Source organism: Trachurus japonicus, chromosome 7 (assembly GCF_045865225.1).
Source record: "Trachurus japonicus isolate A0001 chromosome 7, Traja_1.0".
NCBI lineage: Eukaryota > Metazoa > Chordata > Actinopteri > Carangiformes > Carangidae > Trachurus > Trachurus japonicus.
Genome location: NC_140913.1, coordinates 20,491,140 through 20,511,466, shown reverse-complemented (window position 1 = coordinate 20,511,466; position 20,327 = coordinate 20,491,140). Strand labels below are relative to the sequence as shown.

Here is a 20,327-nt window from a genome sequence, read left to right as displayed (position 1 = left end):
CACACACACACACACTCTCCAAAGCTGTTTGATAAATGTGATAGAAAATGAGCTGACATAAAAAAACCTCTAACTTCCTATGGTTCTTATAGAGTTCAGCCTCTGTTTGGCTTTCACAGCCCGGCTTTTTATTTTGGTAGTTCTGTCCCTCAGCTACGATGCTGTGAGATGAACACATGACGATCAGAGCTTCATGAGATCAGGTCTTCAAAAAAGAGCGACTGTGACGACAACAGACTGACATACAGATCATCACATTAAACACAGGTAACACACCTGATGACAGTTTAAAGTCAAACCCCCTTTATGTGTCCTATAAATATCCTCTCAGTGGACGTTAGCTGGAGCTCATCACACTCGTTCACAGAGGCAGAGTTTAGGTGTCCAGGCCTCATTAGGTCTGGTCTGGTCTAGGTCTCTGAAAACTGGGACCTGATCTTTACATGTGCAGACACAAGACCTGGAGAGCATCATCCAGAGTCAAGATGAAGCCCGAATAATCATCGCTCAGCCAGCTGTCCACTCAGAGACATGCTGCATTCAGGTTCCTCTGCATCAGATTTGTTGACGCATTACAGGAGAGCGTTCAGCTTGTTACTTCGAGCTGAGCCACATTCAGTCTAATCATGGACATTTAAAACAGTCAAGAGGAAAATTAATCATTTTGGGAGGATTTTTAACAATAAGGGGGTCACATTGTAATGATCCTTCTCCAGACCTTCTCTGGACATCCAAATCACACAGCGGCAGGTCATCATGGTAACTCAGAATGTGCTTATGACGACAAAACAAATCTTTATAAATAATAATAACAACCACTGACCGGATTCACCTCAGCTGATCAACCACTGTTACACAGAGACACATCAGCGAGGCTAATGAGTCTAAGACTGACGAATTATAATCTACAGCAGAGCAGGTCTGAGGTCTTTTCTCTACAGTACAGCTACAGCACCTTGTCATGGTTCATACTGGCTTCAACGGGATCACTGCGACACAGGTGCTGATTGACCATCGACTTGCTGTAAGCCCTGATCCCCACTTCGGTCCTTCTTCATGCTCCTCGTCATCCTCGGACAGAGATCTTGTTTTCCATTGCAGCCAGCATCGAGGTCAGCCGAGAGTTCTCATTGGCCAGCAGCTTGGACGGCTCGTCAAACTCCACCACCTGGACCAATCACAGAGAGAGGAAACTATTTACTGTCCTTGTTCCACGCTTAACAGCTCTCTGTGGTTATGGTAACAACTACCAATTAAGATTGAACACATTTATTTCACTTTAGAGATCAAGGATTAGCGTCAAAGTGTGTAACGTTCAGCTAAAGAAGCATGGCCAAGCATGGCCAAATGGGACCCACCCTGTCTCAGACTCAGACACTGCAGCCTCGAATGGAGACACACTGTTTGTCCTTTGTTTAATGTTTGTTAACTCAAACACTGATCATCCTTGATCAGCATTGAGGCAACAAGACAAAACCTCAGTGGGATAAAAACAGTGATATTGTATGTAGATGACATCTAATTGTACATTGCACACTGAAACTGGCTGTTGTAATTGATGAGCTAGGATTGAGACAGGTGAATGTAAAACTGGAGCAGAGGACTCAGCCCGTTCAGATCAGATCTCATGTCCTCAGAGTCAGTCCTGGAGCACAGAAACCACCTCTAACTCACTAACATCTACACTAAACATCGTCCAAAAAGAACAGACCAGAACCAGGGCCCTTGTCAAAACTGGTTCTCACTCTTTCAAATAACCAGCTATCGGTCGGTGTGGTACCAACCTGTCCCTGGTTGAGCACCATGATGCGGTCGGAGGAGAGGACAGTGTGGAGGCGGTGAGCGATGGTCAGGGTGGTGCAGTCCTGACAGGAGCTCCTGATGGTCTCCTGGATCAGACCATCCGTCTCAGTATCCATGGCTGCTGTGGCCTCATCCAGGATCAGGACCTGAGACCAGAACCAGCCAATCAGACCACATAACCTGTCTTTAGCCGTTTTCCCACTAAAATTAGCGGGTCGACGCGGGTTTTTTTAAACGCGGGTCGACCCGCTAACAATCGGCATTTGGCCCCTTTCCCTTTGACCAAAATGTCAAAGCATAAACCAGTCGCCCCGCTCTCATCCACGGTGCAAAAAACACAGTGTCATGCCACAGCCGGGTCTGGCGTTCCCACTGCAAGCCGAGCAGAGCCGAGCCGATTAAAGCCGATTTTAACCCGCGTCGCTTGCCTTTCCCACTGCCACCAAAAGCCGATTGTTAGCGGGTTTAAACAGGTTTTTAACCAGTGGGAAAGGGGTATTTGAGTTTACCTGTCTGTCTCTGAGTGAAACTCTCTCTCTCTCTCTCTCTCTCTCTCTCTCTCTCTCTCACCTTGCACTGCCTCAGCAGAGCTCTGGCGACACACAGCAGCTGTCTCTCCCCCACAGAGAAGTTTTCTCCGTTCTCCACCACCTCTGACTCGAGCTTCATGGGCAGCTGGGACACCTGAGAGACAGACAGGCAGAGGCACAGGGTGTGAACAAACAGATGTGCGCGAACGTGTAGGGTAGAAAATAGTGCTATGTACGATAAAGTGCTGTGTGAAAGTGTGTGTGAAGGTGATCGGTAGCGTAAAGCTCTTTGTTTGGAGGATTTAAGGCGAGACACCCCAGGTGAATAGGGTAAAAAAATTAACTAACAGCTATTGCCATGAAACTTTCTATGTTTATTACTTAGATTGAGACAATTATTTTTTGTATTACATGTTTTCTTAAATATTATGCTTACATATGGAAATTAGACATTATATAATTAAATATGCGTGAATTTGTGTACATTTCCAGACCCGAAATCTGAAGATTGGATAAAGCCACTTTCAAAATTCTTGTTTTATTTTGTTGACATATTAAAGTCAAAAGTTTTTACAGAGGGGATTTTGGATATCTCTTTTAATCACTTTGTAAATGAGAAAATACTGTCACCAGCCCTAAAAAATCAAATTTCGCCCTGTTTTTTAGGTATAAATTGTTGTATAAATGAGGCTGTGAATGATATATCAATAATCCCCTCTGTAAAAACCTTCAGAATATAGGCGGGAATACAACTGGAAGGTTTGGTGTCTATAAGTGCTGCTGAACTGGAGATTTCGGGTCCAGAGTATAAGAAAAAGCTCATTTTGAGAAAACGGCCTTTAAAGATTCTATTGCAAAAATTCCACAAATTGGCTCTATGCACAGCTCTACTTCCTGAACTTAAGGCAGCTCCTTTGTTTCCTGTATTACATTATTGGACAAACTGATTAATCCAGGTGTGTCTGACCAATGTGACTACTCAGACACACCTGGATTAATCAGTTTGTCAGTAAATAAAAGAGCTGCCTTGAATTTAGAAAGCAGTGGAGCTGTGCATAGAGCCCATTGTTACTGGAAACAAGAGTGTCTGGCCACTGTGAATTTTAAGGTGTGTGGGCCAGTAGGTCAGAGAAAAAAAATAAAAATAAAAAAATAAACACTTTAGGTGTAGCCTAGTTGGGCTCATCTGTAATATGACAACCAATGTTTTCAGTTTCTCTCTGTCTGGCTAAAAATCATCTCTGGCCCATGTCAGTGTCACATCCGTTTCACCTCTGTCACTGAGAAGTAAACTACTGCACAACACGTGATTCTGAGGATCGATGTTCATTTTAAGCCCTGTACCAGCGCAGGGACGTATATTAAATCTCGGATCAGTTCATTCAGACGTCTGATGTGTAAAAAAAAAAAAAAAAAAAAAGCCACCGCTGTGTATCGCGCTGTCTCCGGCGGCAAACACTCGTTTTTTACGGGTGACAGCTTCCGCGATGACGCACTTTGTAAAGGGATCTTATGGCTCGGTGAGTTTCTGTGCTGTGTCTTTTGTTGTCTAGCAAGTGAGAGTTGCTGTTTTATTTTATGTGAGGATTTAAATCGATTTCCTTTCCCCGTTTTTAAAAGTCCCTCCGCGCTGTTCAGAGCGCATCACGTGATGCTTCTAAACGAATCACGCTGTCGGAAAACGACACCAGCCAATGAGACCCTCCCTCGTACTTTTACGATTCGTCGCTGGTACAAAGGAAATGACCATTTTTGGAACCGACACATTAGTGCAGGAGAGAGAGAGGGAGAGATAGAGAGAGAGAGAGAGAGAGAGAGAGAGAGAGAGAGAGAGAGAGAGAGAGAGAGAGAGAGAGAGAGAGAGAGAGAGAGCTTCACGGCGAGACCGGATATGACAGGAGTCTGAACAGACGCGGCTCGCTCCGCGAGAGAACGCTCAGTTCTGGTGAATTTAGGAGAAATCTACAGGCGACACCAGTCAAAGTGAAGTAAAATAAACACCCATAATGTGTATTTTAGACTATTTTTTTGTATTAGTCTGAAAGAAGACATGTTATGGAAGCAAAATAGCCCAAAATCTCAAAATTGATAAGTGCATGAAAAAACGATGTTTTTGCCTGCCGTGTCTCGCCTTAAAGATTAAAAACCTACACAGATCACATAGGCAGCGATGTGTACTCACACACTCCTTCATGTGACTCCTCTCCAGAGCGTCCCAGATCTGTTCTTCACTGTACTGGTTGAAGGGGTCCAGATTAAACCTGGAACACAAACGGACTGATCTGATCCGACAGGTATGTGCTGTAAACTCAACAGACAGGTTACTGTCATACAGCCCACCGCTGAGGAGCTCCTCTGGCGTTTCTACCTGAGGGTCCCACTGAACAGCACCGGGTCCTGGGGGATGATGGACAGTTTATTGCGGAGGTCAGCGAGTCCAATGTTACTGATGTCGATGCCATCGATGACGATAGATCCTCCACAGCACTCCACCAGCACCTGAACAAGACCACACCCAGAGACGACTTCCCTGTACACAGGCAAGAAGGGAGACAGAGGGACATGTTATCCACAGGGACCGATCTTTAACTAAACCTCTGACCTGTGAAGACCCACAACCTCGTCCTACCTGATCCAGTCCTGCCCACGATGCCGACCTTCTCTTTGGGCCTGATGGTGCAGGAGACCCTGTTCAGGACCAGAGGGAGGTTCTCCTGGTACCGCATCTCAACCTCCCTGAACACCAGCTCCCCCTGGTGGGGCCAGTCACCTGGAGGGGCACAGCCTTTGACACGGGCCGGGGCCTCCTGACTCAAGGACTGAGACACAGACAGCACAGCGATTCATTCATCCAGACTAGAACTGAGGTGACGTCAGAGCAGCAGCTAAAATCTAAAATCACATTACAGAGGCATGTCCCAGCTGGAGGCCCAGGTCCAGCTCCTGGATGACCTTACTGATACGTCCTGATCTGGTAACCCTCCCACTCACCTTCCTACATGGCAGCACAAAGGGATCAGTACCTTTTTAAAAAAATAACCTATTCATAACCCTAACCCTTTCAACATACGAAACAGCCTTTAAAGGGGAACTATGTAAGTCCGGTCACTTTTCTGCTGTTTTGCTAACCCTCCTCCTGGACACGTGCATTTGTTTACAACAACACCAGCAAGAAAGCAATCAATACAGCAGTACATAACGTTATATATTATATATGATGTTACAACATGTATATTTGTGTATAATTTTGTAATCTGTCATAAATAAGAGATTATGGGTTATGGGGCGCGTTTGTGTAGCCGCAGAGACGAGAGCTGGGACACCGGGACGGCAGTGCTGATCTTGCTAGTTGTTTTTCAGCCAACCTTTGTTTTTTTTTCGTCAGAAAAGAAAGAAAACAAACAATGGTGGTTTCTCCACAGCTGTGTTGGCACACTGTGGATTTTACGACCTCAGGATGATGGGCGGACCAGAAGTAAGTAAAGTGTTCCTGTACCTGGATGTAGTGATGGATTCTCTCCACTGAGGTGAAGCGAGCTTCAGTCTCAGATGCCAAACGAACTGTGAACTGGAACAAGCCTGTCAACTGGGAGAGGGGGGCAACACGGTCACATCACAGTGTCGAGGGTGTGTTTCTTACAGGGAGCAGGTGGTGCACTGGTGTGAGTTACCTGCACAGCGTAGGAGATGGCGAGGCCGGCGTAAGCGGGAGGGATCTGTCCATGCATGAGGACCATCATCAGGGCAGTGATGCTGATCAGAGCCACACTGATGACGTCCAGGCGCACCGCCAGCCACCGCATGGCACAGCTGAACAGGTAGAACGGAGCCTGGTTCTGGTCCAGCAGCAACTGGTACCTGAAAACAACACATACAGCCTGAGTGAGGTTTCAGGCCCTGGATCAGACCCGTTACCTGCTCTGAACATTTTGTGGTTCGAACCCCTGACCTGCCGAGGAAGTCCTGGCCCCTGTCGTAGGCCTGCAGCGTGGCCAGGCCTTGGATGCTGGAGGTGATGTGGGTCATGAACGGGGACATTGTCGCGTTGTCCATACGCTTCAGCTCCCGGATGAAGACCCTGGAGACGGTGTGAAGGGCTGCAAACAGTAACACCAGAGGACCCACGGCCACCAGGAACCATGGGAAAACACAGCTGATGACACCCAGGCAGAAGAAGACCAGGATCACATTCTGGATCAACATCTCAGCCTGGAAGGGCAGGCGGGTGTCAACTAGAGGGGAAAAGACAAGACAAGACGTTATCAGTGATGTTTCTATAGGCTCTGTGACTCTGTTAGGTCCTCAACAGCATCTCCTGGTGTCCTTCACCTTCGTCCATGTCCTTGGAGAAGCGGGTGAGGATCCGTCCTGTGGGCATCGTGTTGAAAAACTTCATTGGGCAGCGAAGGATCTTGTGGAAGAGCTGGTCATGCAGCTTTGAGGAGGCTCGCAGAGTCACCTGCAGAGAGAGCAACAGAGACAGAGTAGAAACACTGAAGACCTTCGGCTGTGTGCAGAATCCACAGTCTGATGTGACATGAGGAACACGACCGATCATTAGGTGTTGACTGACTCAGTAAAAACAATCCTGGTTCTGGTTCAGGCAAAAGACAGAGGTGATGATGACACATGAACAGGAATAAGCTGAGGTGAGAATCAGCTGCTGAAACTTGTCACCAGTATTAGGGACTGTGTAGTGGACTGACCTTGACGAAGGCAATGCCTCTGATCATTTTGAAGAGCAACATGACTCCCATTGAGGAGGCATAAACAGCAGCGTAGTGTTGCATCATGGGATTGTCTTTCATGCTGATGCTCACTGAGGAGTCGTTTCCCTGTGGTACAGTGATGTTCTGGAAAAACCAGGAGAGGGAGTAGAGTCAAGTGGAGTTAAAGGGTGAAGAAGAGCGCTGATTTTAGTGGGGAAGGGACAAGGGAGTAAGGAGAAGGAGGGGGCAGTGACTCACCCCGCTGCCCTGATTGATCCAGTAGCTCAGCCACCACTGACAGAAGGCGGAGCTCCCCACATTACAGAGGAACAGGACCAGGATCAGCAGGCATGAGGCGGAGCCACCACAAGCTGCCATGTAAAGCCAATACACTGACCAGCCCACGCCCCCACACTGCTGCTCCTCCCCTTTAACGTCACATGACCAAACACAGTAAATAAAAAACAACAGTATAATAGAACAGAAAAATACAGAGGGGTGTCCTGTCTCACCGTTGTCCCTGACAACCAGTGGATTCTTCTTCACTGAGCCTGGTTTACTGTCGGCCGGTTTCCTCTGAGAGCCACTGGACTTCCTGCTGGGAGCCTGAGACAGACAGGTAGTAAGACCGACAGGTAATATGGTAATAATAATAATAATAATAATAATAATACATTTATTTATAAAGCACTTTACATCAAAGTGCTGAACAAATTGATAAAACAAAGACATTAAAAACTACAAATGGTTCAAAAGCAGAAACATACACCATACCAAATACACAATGCACATCACACAGGACATCACTGATGAAAAAGTGAGCAACCTAAGTCTCATACACAACAGTAAGCTTCGATTTAAAAACCTCAATGGAACAGGCCTGCCTGATGTCAAGGGGAGGGACACACAGACGGATACCTCTATGCTCGGAGTGTCTCCCAGCTGGAAGTGGTTGAACATGGCGGCATAGTCTCTGTTCAGTTTCATCAGGTTGTCGTGGCTTCCTTGCTCAATTATACGCCCCTCCCTCATCAGGATGACATCATCGCAGTCCACCAGGTACTGCACACAAACGCAAACAGGTTATTATCTCTATGGTAACCATTACAGTGTCCCTGTCCTTGTGTGGAAGAGGTTTACCTGCAGCTGGTGGGTGACGAAGATAATGGTCTTGTGGCGAAGGTGCTTCTTGATGGCGTTGTGGAAGACATGGTTGGCCACGTGGGCGTCGAGGGCGCTGAGCGGATCATCCAATATGTAGACATCCCGGTCACTGTAGAGGGCACGGGCTAAGCTGATTCGCTGGCGCTGGCCACCACTCAGGTTGGCACCACGTTCCCCGATCTAATCAGATGGAAACATGGACGTCTTCAGAGAGCTGGGATGTATTCGTCACATAGCAACAGATCAGATCCAGTTAAACTGCGAGCTGTTTCTCCATGGTGACGTCAGATCGCCTCTTCGCCTCTCCTGGTTCAGAATCAACCAATGGTGAAACGCTGACTCATCATTTACTTGCCTCACACTGGAGAGATTGAAGTTGTGACATAAGTGTTTGAGCCCTGAACTGGCTCAGAGTTTCTCCTCAGGAACAGCTGTGGTGTTGCTACGGTAGCTAGCCTCCCTGATCCTCCTCCTCCGTACTTAAGGTCATTTTCAGATGTGTAGGAGGTGGAGTCAAACTGATATCTGGACCAGAGCCAGATACCATTCATGTTTCTGAAAAACTGAATATACGTTCCACCGCAGAAACCTTTCAAAACAACGTAATCACTGATGAGGATGAGTCCCGGGATTTGTTGTGGTCAAGACCACCAACCCAAGACCAAGACCAAGACAAGACCAGAATTTGAGGGGGTCGAGACCGAGTCGGCCCTTGACCTTTGTCTTGGTGAAGACCAAGACCTTGAAAATATTTGAATGAAAATATGAAGGAAACCAATCTTGAGTACCATAACACTACTGTAACTAAAATACGTCTTTCTTACATTAGACCTGATTCAGGTTCTCTCAGAGAATTGATGCAGTGTTGTTGTACTGGTGGTGTAATCCAGTCACCTTTTTAACATGACAGTTGGGAAAGGTTCAGGATTGTTAAGTACAGTGGAGAAGTTAGAAGCAGCCCAATCCAGTCTTAAAGATACAAAGTCTGTGCAAATTCTCATTTGTCCAGGTCAAAGGCATCTCTAGGCAATTGAGTTAGTTTTTGTCTTTGAAGACAAAAACTAAGTCCAGTTGACCTGATTCAATGTTAAAGATACAAAGCACTAAAGAAAAAATCTAAGGCACTCCTCTAACAAAAAATAAAAACCCTTTATTAGGATGGCTATGGTTAAAATACACCAGTACATCATTAAAAATGGAGACTGGGATACAACCCACGCATAGCAGCAAACAGCCCCTACGCTACTCTGTTTATTTTTGTAAGAGGAGTGCCTTGGATTTTTTCTTTAGTGCTTTGTAACTTCATGTCCCTAACCAAAGACCACCGTCTCTAAATGCTGGAAAAAACTTCCTGGGCACTCTGGACCCTATTGCGTTTTTCCTCTCCAGTCTTAAAGATGTTGAGAGTGAGGGAAACCCCATTTCACAGGTCGGTACATTCCTGCACTGGACAAGTCAGCTCATACCTCTGAGAGATCAGCGTTGGGCAGTAGGTTGAGGTCCTGTCTGAGACAGCAGGCGCTCAGCACCGACTGATACCTGCACACACACGCACAGAGAAAGGTCAGTTATTAGTTGACCCCGCCCCAGGAGCTGGACCACACCCCCAAATCAAACCAATGGCCTCACCTGTCCTCCTGGTACTGCTGTCCAAACAGGATGTTGTCTCTCAGTGTTGTGTTCAGGATCCAGGCCTGCTGAGCCACGTAGGCCAGCCTTCCTCTGACAGCCACACTGCCCTCTGACAACGACATCTGTCAATACACCAATCGATAATCAATACCACTCATTAAAGTCCCCCTCCCGCGACCCTTTTTGGTGATTTTAAAACCAGCAGCTCATTAGCAATGCACCTCTGGAGGGTGGGCGGAGACTGCGCTGCTCTGCACCCGCCCAGCCACCCCCTCGCTGACAGCTGGACATTGTACAATTACAGATTCAGCGCGTTTAGCATAAAACTGCACACTGGGATTCGATCCCAGACTGGAACATAGTCCTTGCTCACGGTGCAAGCTGCTCTACCAGGTGAGCTATACCTGTTATACCTTGACAGCTACACCGAGCTGCCAAGCCTTTCACCACTGAGCCAGATGCAGAGTGGGGTGGGAGCTTGTAGCACTAGTGCCCTCCCCTGGAGCTGTGACACGTCAGCTCCAGTCTCCCTGAAACTGACAGTTTGCGTCTGCCATTGGTTCACAGCAATTTGAAGGCAGAAAAACTCAGAAATGCAATTTTGCACTTCCTTTTCTGCTGATATGTGCTCTAACACAAGAAAAATGCCACAGGAACATGTGAAAAGCACGAAAAACACGATTTTCATGGGAGGGGTAACTACCGGGAGCGGTGGCGCACAGGCTAGAAGTGAAGTTAATGAAGGTACCTGTCCGAGTATGGCTGAGATGAGGGAAGTTTTCCCACTGCCCACACTGCCACACACACCAACCAGCTTCCCCTGATCAGACAGACAAGTAGAGAGACAGACAGGTGAGATACACAGACAGACTCCCGATAACATCCAGAGACAGAGAGACGGGCAGGTGAACGGGTGATGTAAGGATACCTGCTGGATGCTCAGGCTGATGGAGTGCAGGGTGCTCTGAGGGCGGGGGGACACCGGGGGAGCAGAGAGGAGGGGTGGACAGGTCTCCTCCCCCTCCGCCTCCTCCTCTGGGCTTGACGTTACATCTCCTCCTCCTCCTCCTCCTCTCAGCAGGGAGCCAGTCACCTCTTCCTCCTCCTCCTCCTCCTGGAGAACAGTAGCTCTGTCTCTGCACCTGGAAATCACCCCACACACACACCACACACGCTTAGCTCTTCTTCTTCCACTGCAGGACATGTTTACACAACAGCAGATCATTCTCAGCCATCAGTCCATGATGTACCTACTGATCTGAGATGGTCCACATGCCATGGACTGCTCCCAAACAAGCGGCGGCCTCCGAGGCTGAAAAATGAAGCCAACACAGAAAATACCAAAAACTGCTCTTCTTCAAATAAACACTTGAAGTGTGGCTCCGCAAGCAATTCAGTCCCCTTAGACTCCCATTTAAAAATGACAACTCTACAGGGAGTGAATTCTTCTTTTATCACGTGTATTCACTTCTGCATAATTCAAGGTCATGAACAAAAACGTGTCTGAGTGAGTGCGTATACCTGCCACAAACTGGCATGCACCAAAGTCTCTGCTCCACACACACGCGCCTCCTCTTTGATCATTTTTGGATTAGTCTGGTGTTCAGCAGAGTCAGGGACACAGAAGATGATGGCAGCAGAGTTTGAGATTCAAAACTGCTCTACAGAAACCTCAGAGTGAAGTCTCTACATCCATCTTTATTCACAGTCTATGCACTAGGACAGCCCATATACCACAGATTCATACCCTAGACTAGGCTAACTGACTTGGACCGTTCAGTATTTTAGAAGAAGTTTGTGAACTAACATGCATCTGGAATAATTTACCATCAGAGAAACCAGACACATTTTAATTCAGTCAGTCTAAAGAACTGAATAAATCATAGACATGAGTAGGAGTTCAAGAGGTCTAGAACCAGACCAGGCTTTTAGTTAGTTACTAACCCTGTCCAGAAACCAGGGGAATTCAGGAATAATTCAGTCCATTCATTCATGCACTTGCTGCTGATTATCCAGAGCAGTCTGATTAAAGAAGTCCAGATGTCCTTCTCCCCAACAACATTTTCCAACTCCTCCTGGGGGACCACAGTGTGTTCTGAGATCAGATATAATCTCTGAGGTTCTCCTCCCAGCTGAACAAATCCAGAAAACCTCTGATATAAGGCATCGGCAGGACCTTGGTCAGACGATCACAATCACAGGAGGATCAGAGGAAACAAATTTCAGCTGCTTATATCCAGGATCATTTTCTCTTGTCAAAGCTCATGATCATGGATGAGGATCAGAAGGTTGATTGACAGGTAAATTGAAAGGTTTGCATCTAGGATCAGCTATGTCAACAACCCTGTGCTGCAACCACATTACTGTTGATGCTGGCATGGCATCAGCAGTGATGCATGCGTTACATAGGGAAACGGTATGTGGTAATTAATGAATGTGCTAATGTATTTTGGACATAGATGATGTAAAAGTCAGTTTACCTGTCCCTTTGTCGGAGTCTGCTAGCTGGTCGGACACATGGACTTGGCTGGGTGCTCTGGCTGCACCCATCCCATGCTAGACTGGCCCCACACATCTCCACAGCAACGTCAGGACTAGCAGGTAATGCTCGGACACTGTCAACCTCCGGCAACAGGAAGAGACTCTGAAAAGACAGAGACAGGCAGGTCAAAGTAGCTCAAACTGGTAGAAGATCCCTTTATTTCCACTGAACTCTGTTTTTGTCTTTCTCAGATCAAAATGATAGACTTGGGGCGTCGATAGCTCACTGGGTTGAGCAGGCACCTCATCTACAGAGGCTACAGTCCTCACTGCAGCCTGCCCCGGTTTGATCTCCCACTGCTGCGTGTCACTGTCACCCTCCCCCACCCCCCCACCCCCCCTTAACTGTCTCCTAATTTCCTGTCTCTCTCTGACTATCCTATCAATTAAAGGCATAGAAGCTCCCAAAATAACTAGATAGGCAGGTTCAAGATCAAGATCAAGATTCTTTATTTGTCTCTCTTGGGAGAAATTTGATTTGGATGCAGGGTACTGCTGCATGGTCAATAAAAAAAAAGCCACAAGACAATACATACACACGAGACAGTGAAAACATAACAAACAGTGAAACAGTGCAAGCACAATGAAAACATACGGAAAAGTACAAAAAACATTGGCTCATTCTTAGCTGTGCAAAGTTCATGTGCATGTTTATGTTTGCTCGTTAATGAGGGACAAATGAGTGTTTGTACCTGTTGGTCTTACATAGGGGAACCCTATATCTTCTCCCTGAGTGCATTAGTTCATCATGTAAAACATGAGTCCATTGTCCATTAAAATGTTCTTCGCCTGATTGACAACTGCCTGGTTAAAGAGTTCCTGATGATTGTGAACAGGATAACACATGATCTTGCCTGCTATCTTGACCAGATTGAGAATTGTCAGGGTTTATTATTCCAGGTTTAGTGGAATAACTGACGATGTTAAATTACTTACACGAAAGAACAAAAGGCAGGGAAATGCAGAAAACACCCAGGGACACATTACCACCATGTTACCTCTGTATAATATGCCCCTTGTGTATATTACACAGATGTAACATACACAAGGGGATGAGACACAGGTGAATCACAAGAGTACAAACACAGGAAGACAAGTCATGGAACTTCAAAATAAAACACGAAGACCAGAGACAAACCATGACTCTGGTGACCTGTCCAGGGATGAGGACCCCACCCTCATCTCTATGTCAGATGGGATTGGCTCCAGCTCCCCCATGATCCTGCACGGATAAGCTATATACACAGTGGATGGAGATCAAGATGCACTTACGCATCAGCTTAGTGCTATCTCTGCCCACTGAGTTAATTCCATCCCTCCAATTCGGTCTATTTATCCACCCATCCCCCCATTTATATTTTTCCTCTCTCTGGTTCTCTCTCTCTCTGTCTGTCTAAGGCATATCTCGCCATAAAATTTGCAGTTTGATTTTGAGTTTTATCTATGTTCAGCTGAAGGTTGGATTGCACTCGACAAAATCACTAATGACTGGGCTGTGGTGGGTTTCATTGTCCTGGACCCTGACTCTAACAATAACAGAGCCATCTGAATCTTTAGGGACAGTCCAGGTTTCATGCTGGGAAGAAATAAAAGGCAGCAAGGTAGGCAATTATGTGTTTAGATAGGTAGGTGGAAGAGGTATAAAGGTAGGTAGGTAGGTAGGTAAGGCGAAAGTAGATGGAAAAGTTGTAAAGGTAGGACGATAGATAGTTATGGCTGCAGCTATGCAGGCAGGTAGAGCTGCAGCTTGGTAAATAGGGATGTAGGAAGGACAGTAGGTAGATAGGGCAGCGGCTGGTTAGGTAGGGATGCAGCTACGGGGGTAGGTAGGTAGGTAGGTAGGTAGGTAGAAAGGAAAGGAGACGTAAGGAAGGGAAAAGGAAAGGTAAGGAAGTGTGTCACACCTTGAATCTCTCCACCGCCACTGAAGCTTCTGACAGAGACTTGACAGAAAACGGAGTGACCTTCAGGGCAAAGGTCATGGCATTAAACACCGTCACCACGGTGAAGGCCTGAAGAAACGGAGAGGAAACATCTGTTAAAGTGAAGTCTGCATTAAAAACACATGAGCGGTAACTACAGCGCCAACAGGTCACAGGTGGGGTCTGTGTGTCCGGCACCTGAGCAGCCGTCAAGTCAAACCCGAGCAGCATGTGGGTGGAGAACGTCGCCACGCTGGCAATGACGACGACGATGGGAGCCACGCCGACGGTGATGCTCTGAAAGTAACCTGTGAGTTCGAGGATGCCGCGCTCCTCCTCACGGATACCTAAAGACACAAAACAACGGGTGTCATCGGCACTATGCCTCTCTGTGACCATGGTGACAGGTCCTCCAGCTCCAGAGCGTTTCATCTGAATACGTACGGCGGACGTCCTGGGAGAAGGCTTTGACCCAGGCGTACATCTTGATGAACTTGATGTAGCTGAGGATCTCGTTCATCTTCTGGACTCGTCTGTCGGTCACGGCCATGCCCTTCCTCCTGAAGTACGCCGTCAGTCTGGAGCTGAACATCTGCTCATAAAATCAGGATCAATCATCTGGATCAGGTGCGAGGATCTACTGGTACAGCATCTCATGGCAGATGTTTCATAATGGTAACTGTAAAGGTTTGAGCGACCGTTTCATACCAGGTTACAACAATATGCTGATGACACACGTCTCTATACAAGTTGCACCTTGTGACTGTTTGTAGTGTCTGTGCTGTGCATCTGATTGAAGGTAGAGCTATCAGAGCAAACAACATGAGCCTCGGCTGTGTAGACTGCTGAAAGCTCCTTATAGATATATATTCATTTAAAGGGATACTTCACCCAAAATCGATAATTCCATAATTTTCTACTCACCGTCATGCCAAGGAAGGTTTTGGAGAACTTTTGGAGTTCCAGCGGGGGTCCGCCTGGCAACGGATTTTCATATAACGGCGGCGGAGAGAGCTCACTTTTGAATCGGCCAAAACACACACTATGAAACATCCAAATACCTCCATACTGCTCGTCCTACTGACCCAAGTGTCCTGAAGCTGCGTAGTAGTAGTAGCTCCCAGTGGCTGTGCAAGATGCACGAGATTTGCTGCAAGATGTTCTTACGTGTTTAAATCATACATCCAATAGTTTACAATGATGAACATCTCACAGCAAATCTCCTGCATGCGCACAAACATCAACAGAGCTACTGGGAGCTACTACTACAACAAGGCTAAAAACAGAGATCAAATAATTTTTTTCTGAACAACTTTTTCATGTCGTGGCTTCAGGACACTTGGGTCAGTACGGACGAGCAGTATGGAGGTATCTGGATGTTTCATAGTGTGAGTTTTGGACGATTCAAAAGTGACAATCCGCTGCCATTATATGAAAATCCCTTGCCAGCCCCCCCTGGAACTACAAAAGCGTTTCTCCAAACCCTTCCTTGGCATGACAGTGACAATTGGGGAATTATCAATTCTGGGTGAAGTATCCCTTTAATGATATATAAAAAGTGAACAACCAAAATCATTTCACAGTGTAAACCAAAACCAAAGCCTGTACAGGAAGTGGCATCACACTGAATGTGATCAACATGTGGTCCAGGTCTGACTGAGTCAGGACTCTGAGGAGGACGGACAGTTACTGACCATAGTGGGGTAGAACAGGATGAAGACAGCGGATCCCAGGAGAGACGTTGGACCCAGTATGAACAGGTTGTAGGCCACGCCGAGGACGGCCACCAGGGGGCCTCCTGCTAACAGACTGCCCACCGCAGCTGCCTCAAACATCCTCTGACCATCACTGGAGCACATGTTCACCAGCTGAAAGAAGAGGGAAGACAAGATGCTGAGTTTTCTCAATGAATGTCAGAGTTTTGATCATGTCGATGAAGTTTTCATAATTTTGAGAGATGGGAGAGGGAGAGAGAGAAAACAAGCCATGCTTCTTTCCTCTGGAGATAAAGACAGGAGGAGAGAGGAGACAGGGAGGACAGGAAACAAGGCCAGTACCTGTCCTATGGTCTTGTCTCTGACACTGCGCAGACGGAGGATCTTGTCGAAGGCCAAGCTCAGGACGGCTCCTCTCAGCCTGATGCCAGTCCTGTAGTTCAGGGCCCAAGTCAGAGCCAGAGACCAGGACCGGATCAGCTCGGTGGTGAAGAGACCCAGAACCAGCAGAAGACCGTAGCCCAGATCCGACTCCTCCTGCTGGGTGTACTCCAGCAGACGCTTCACCACGAACGCCTGGAGGAGGGACAACACCACTGCTTTAGCTCTACTGGCGTCATGTCTTGTCATCGTGCTGTATGAACTGGTCATAGTGGGTTTTATTGGTTCCACTGATAGTATAAGTCACACCGGTACCAGACTCACCGGCCCACTGAACCCAGCCAGCTGTGTGACGGCCAGACAGAGGATGGAGAGGAGGAGACGAGCTTGACAGAAAGACCACATCACCGAGCAGAGAGAAGCCTCGCTGCCCTTGGACCTCTGCTCCTCCTCCCACAGAGACGCCAGCCTGAGGGTTTCCAGAGTTCGTTGTGTTAGTAATGTGTTACAGTCCACGCCAAGCGCATACATTCATCAGGTCTGTTTATGGTCTGGGGTTTGTGTTTTTCTGGATGCAGTTTGTGGCAGGAGACGTGGCCGGCTACTCTCTCTCCCCAGACTCAGATGAGGCACACCTGTCCTGAATCACCTTCCTCTACATAAGCCTGGTCTTGACTTCACCGCTCTGTCAGATAATACCGTCCTATTCATTTGTGCTTTTGATCACGTGCTTCTCTTGTCTCGTAGTGTGTTTCTTGGTACTTTGATTGTTAGTCCGTGCTTTGCACTTGGCTTTGACTAACACGTGGTTTTTTGCTCCCTTTTCTAGTTTGAGCCATGCTGTTTTTTGCCTGCTTCCTCGACAGTGTTGGGCACGTTAATTAGTTATCATTACTTGTTACTTTCCCCAAAAAGTGACTGAATTATTACACATATATAAAGAAACTATTGCATTACTTTTTTTTTGCTCAAATGTGAGATTACTTAGACTGGCCAGCCTGCCTCCTGCCACCACCACCACCTGGGCTCTCCTCCTGCAACTGTGGGTCCAAACCCCAGCTGTAACAAGGTCATCATATTGAACATAAATGTATCTGAAGGGACAATTATAGAAGTGATACTGTGATTATTAAGAGTAAATCCTTATTATTATTATTATACCCGAGTTGTGCAGCTGTGATCATGTATTTTTCTTGCCATTTTCTCTTGTTTCCATCATTACCCTGCTATCAAACCATTCAGTCTTCATATCAAATGTCCATCACACTTAGCAGGATGTTTTAGCTTGAAGCTCCTGAGTTGTTGTTGTTCTGTGTGTGATCATGGAGCGATAACTTCCTGTCTTGTGTCTCACCACCACCACTGTGTGTGTGGTAACTCTCTCTTTTAGTTTAAACTTTCAAATCCAAGACTCATTCATAAACTCCGCTCCACCCACCTCAGGCTGTTGTCATGGCAACCGTCCCTATGTGACACGGCCCAGATGTCGTCCAATAGCAGCTGCCCTTTCTTGCGGGCGTGCAAGACCAGAGGAGTCAGCCATTGAAACGTCATGAAGGAGAAGAGATCTGCGCTGTCGACAGGGTGATCACACCTGAGGACACACACACACACACACACACACACACACCTCAGCTGTGTGTTCCTCTTGTTTATGTTCAGTGTGTGTGTGTGTGTGTGTGTGCGCGTTACCTGTTCTTCTTTCCACCGAGTTTGCTTTGATTGTCGTCTTTAGCTCCGGCCTCCTCCAACTCTTTGCCATGGCAACCAGCTGATCTGTCCTCACACACACCCAACGCATCCTGACCAAACATACACACACAACAGATTGACAGATCATTGTTGAGGTACAGAGAACTTCATCATCGCCATCGTCATCAGGAGGTGTCTGATTAGTCCAGACTCTTCCTGATGATTAAAACACAGGAACTGTTTATGAAACTATGATGCGTTTCCATGGTGATCGGTGTGTAAACACGATCAAAGAGACACAAGTTAAAAACATATTCTTGGTTTTAATCTCAAGGAAATTTAAATCGAATGCAACTGGACTTGGTTATTTGTCTCTTGTTTCACCTCTCATCCAAGAGGCTTCAACAGTTCATGTACGCATCTGACCAGGCTGGGACTGGTCCAGTTGCATTCGATTTAAATTTCCTTGAGATAACTATGACCTGGACAAATGAGAATATTCACAGGCTTCTTGGTTTTAATGTTTTGATTCTCTAATGCTGAGCAGCAGAGGCTCATGGGTAAGGAGCCTCATCTCTCCGACCAGCGACGCTAGTCAAACGGGTTCAGTCACACTCACACACTCGGCATCATCCCTGTGTGTGAGCGTGTGAGTGTGATCTCTCTGCTGCCAGGCACTTGCACAGCTCACGTTTGCTGCCTCATGATGCTCTCTCTCTCTCTCACACACACACACACACAAACACACAGACCACACACACACTCATCACATCCATTCACACGACATCGACCAATGAGCCGCCTTTACAGCCTCTCGGCCTCAGCCAATCAGACACGTGGATGTCCCTCAGCATCAGTGGGAGGCGGGGCTTCATTATGTAAACAATGAAGTGATGCGAGGAGGCTGCAGCTTCACTCGGTCCTGTCGTCCTTTTATCCTCTGCTCCTCTTTGTTTCTCCCTCCATCACTGTGAATCTTGGATTTCCTCCTCACCACACTCCATCTCTACGGTGTCTCCTTTCTCTCCTTGTCCTTGTTTTCATCTGTTTGCTGTTTTATTTTCTCATCATGTAATAACTAGACCTTGTTGTTTATATATCACCACAGTCTGAACCTTCAGTCTTTTGAGTCTGAACCTCAAACACAAACAGTTAAAGAAGGTCAAACTAGTGTCTGTTGACGATGAAGAGGAGGATGAGGATGAGGATGAGGATGAGGATGAGGATGCACAGACTCAATGAGCCTGGATGTGGACCGTTTGTTCTCACCTGCGCCTGCACTTTGACCCCTGACCCCGGCAGAGCGCTGCAGGAGGGATGGAGAGACCCCGGCTCCGTCCGTCCAAAGTCATGTTCTCTCATCTTCTATCAAACCACATGGATCTGTGACCTTTGACCCCGTCTCGCACTGTCCAACCAGTCTGAGACCACCACACACACAGCAGGACGCGTTAGTACTTCACTTAGTACACCCCAATACTTCTCTTAGTACGCATTAAAATTGATATACTAATACTGAGTTCACACTAGTACTTAATATTGAACACGTTGCTATATCTTATATTACACACAATCACTTCTTACTGTACACACACATTGACACTGTGGGGATACCACAGTGCTGCTACTACAAATACAGTGCAGTATGGGGAAGCACAAGTGCATCATGGGAGAATGTAAAACAGTATTAATCAGATATATATGGAAAACAAAACAAAACAACAACAATCTACGACCCTCCAGAATAAAATAAGAATGAGACCCTCCACAATAAAAGCATGATGCTACAGGACAAGGTGTCCTCTCACTCCGACCGTCAGACAGGAGGAGATGACAGGTGGTCGCTGAGCAGCTCACCTGTCCCCGTCCCTCTCACCTGTCTCTGTCTCCGTGTGAGCGTCTCGTGTCCTCGCTGTCCTCCTTCAGGTCCGCTCTCCCTTGTAAACAGCTCCTCCTCGGAGAAGCTGCAGCTCACGGACTTCCAGCAGCAGCAGCAGCAGCAGCAGCAACAGCAGCGCGGGGCATCATGGGATATGGAGTCCTACCAGAGTGACAGTAGGCGCTGCGTTGGTGACGTCAGCTCAACATGGCCGCCATATTGTCCCGGGCAACAAATGGGAGTGAGGAGAGGAGCTGTTTTATTCCTTCATGTGTCTAATTTGTCTTTTATAGACCTTTTCAGAGAGTATAAACAAAGACAGGTGTGGCTCATTAGAAAACGCTCTGGTACACTAAATG

The 20,327-nt window shown here is 47.0% G+C and overlaps 1 protein-coding gene across 1 annotated transcript; it reads right to left on the bottom strand.

Annotated features, from left to right (window-relative positions):
* Window positions 1–830: 830 nt before the first annotated feature.
* On the bottom strand, window positions 831–20,060 carry abcc5 (ATP-binding cassette, sub-family C (CFTR/MRP), member 5). The gene is given in 31 exon segments (XM_085782002.1): window positions 831–1,168; window positions 1,785–1,949; window positions 2,374–2,487; window positions 4,516–4,594; window positions 4,702–4,829; window positions 4,832–4,863; window positions 4,963–5,152; window positions 5,830–5,919; window positions 6,005–6,191; window positions 6,283–6,565; window positions 6,663–6,792; window positions 7,040–7,186; window positions 7,301–7,470; window positions 7,555–7,648; window positions 7,961–8,104; window positions 8,183–8,386; window positions 9,673–9,745; window positions 9,836–9,960; window positions 10,587–10,658; window positions 10,767–10,980; window positions 12,319–12,482; window positions 14,284–14,391; window positions 14,500–14,648; window positions 14,746–14,893; window positions 15,996–16,169; window positions 16,359–16,592; window positions 16,722–16,866; window positions 17,836–17,991; window positions 18,090–18,199; window positions 19,359–19,497; window positions 19,966–20,060. Coding segments are annotated over 30 exon segments (4,224 nt in total). The 5' UTR covers window positions 19,452–19,497; window positions 19,966–20,060; the 3' UTR covers window positions 831–1,066.
* Window positions 20,061–20,327: the final 267 nt, after the last annotated feature.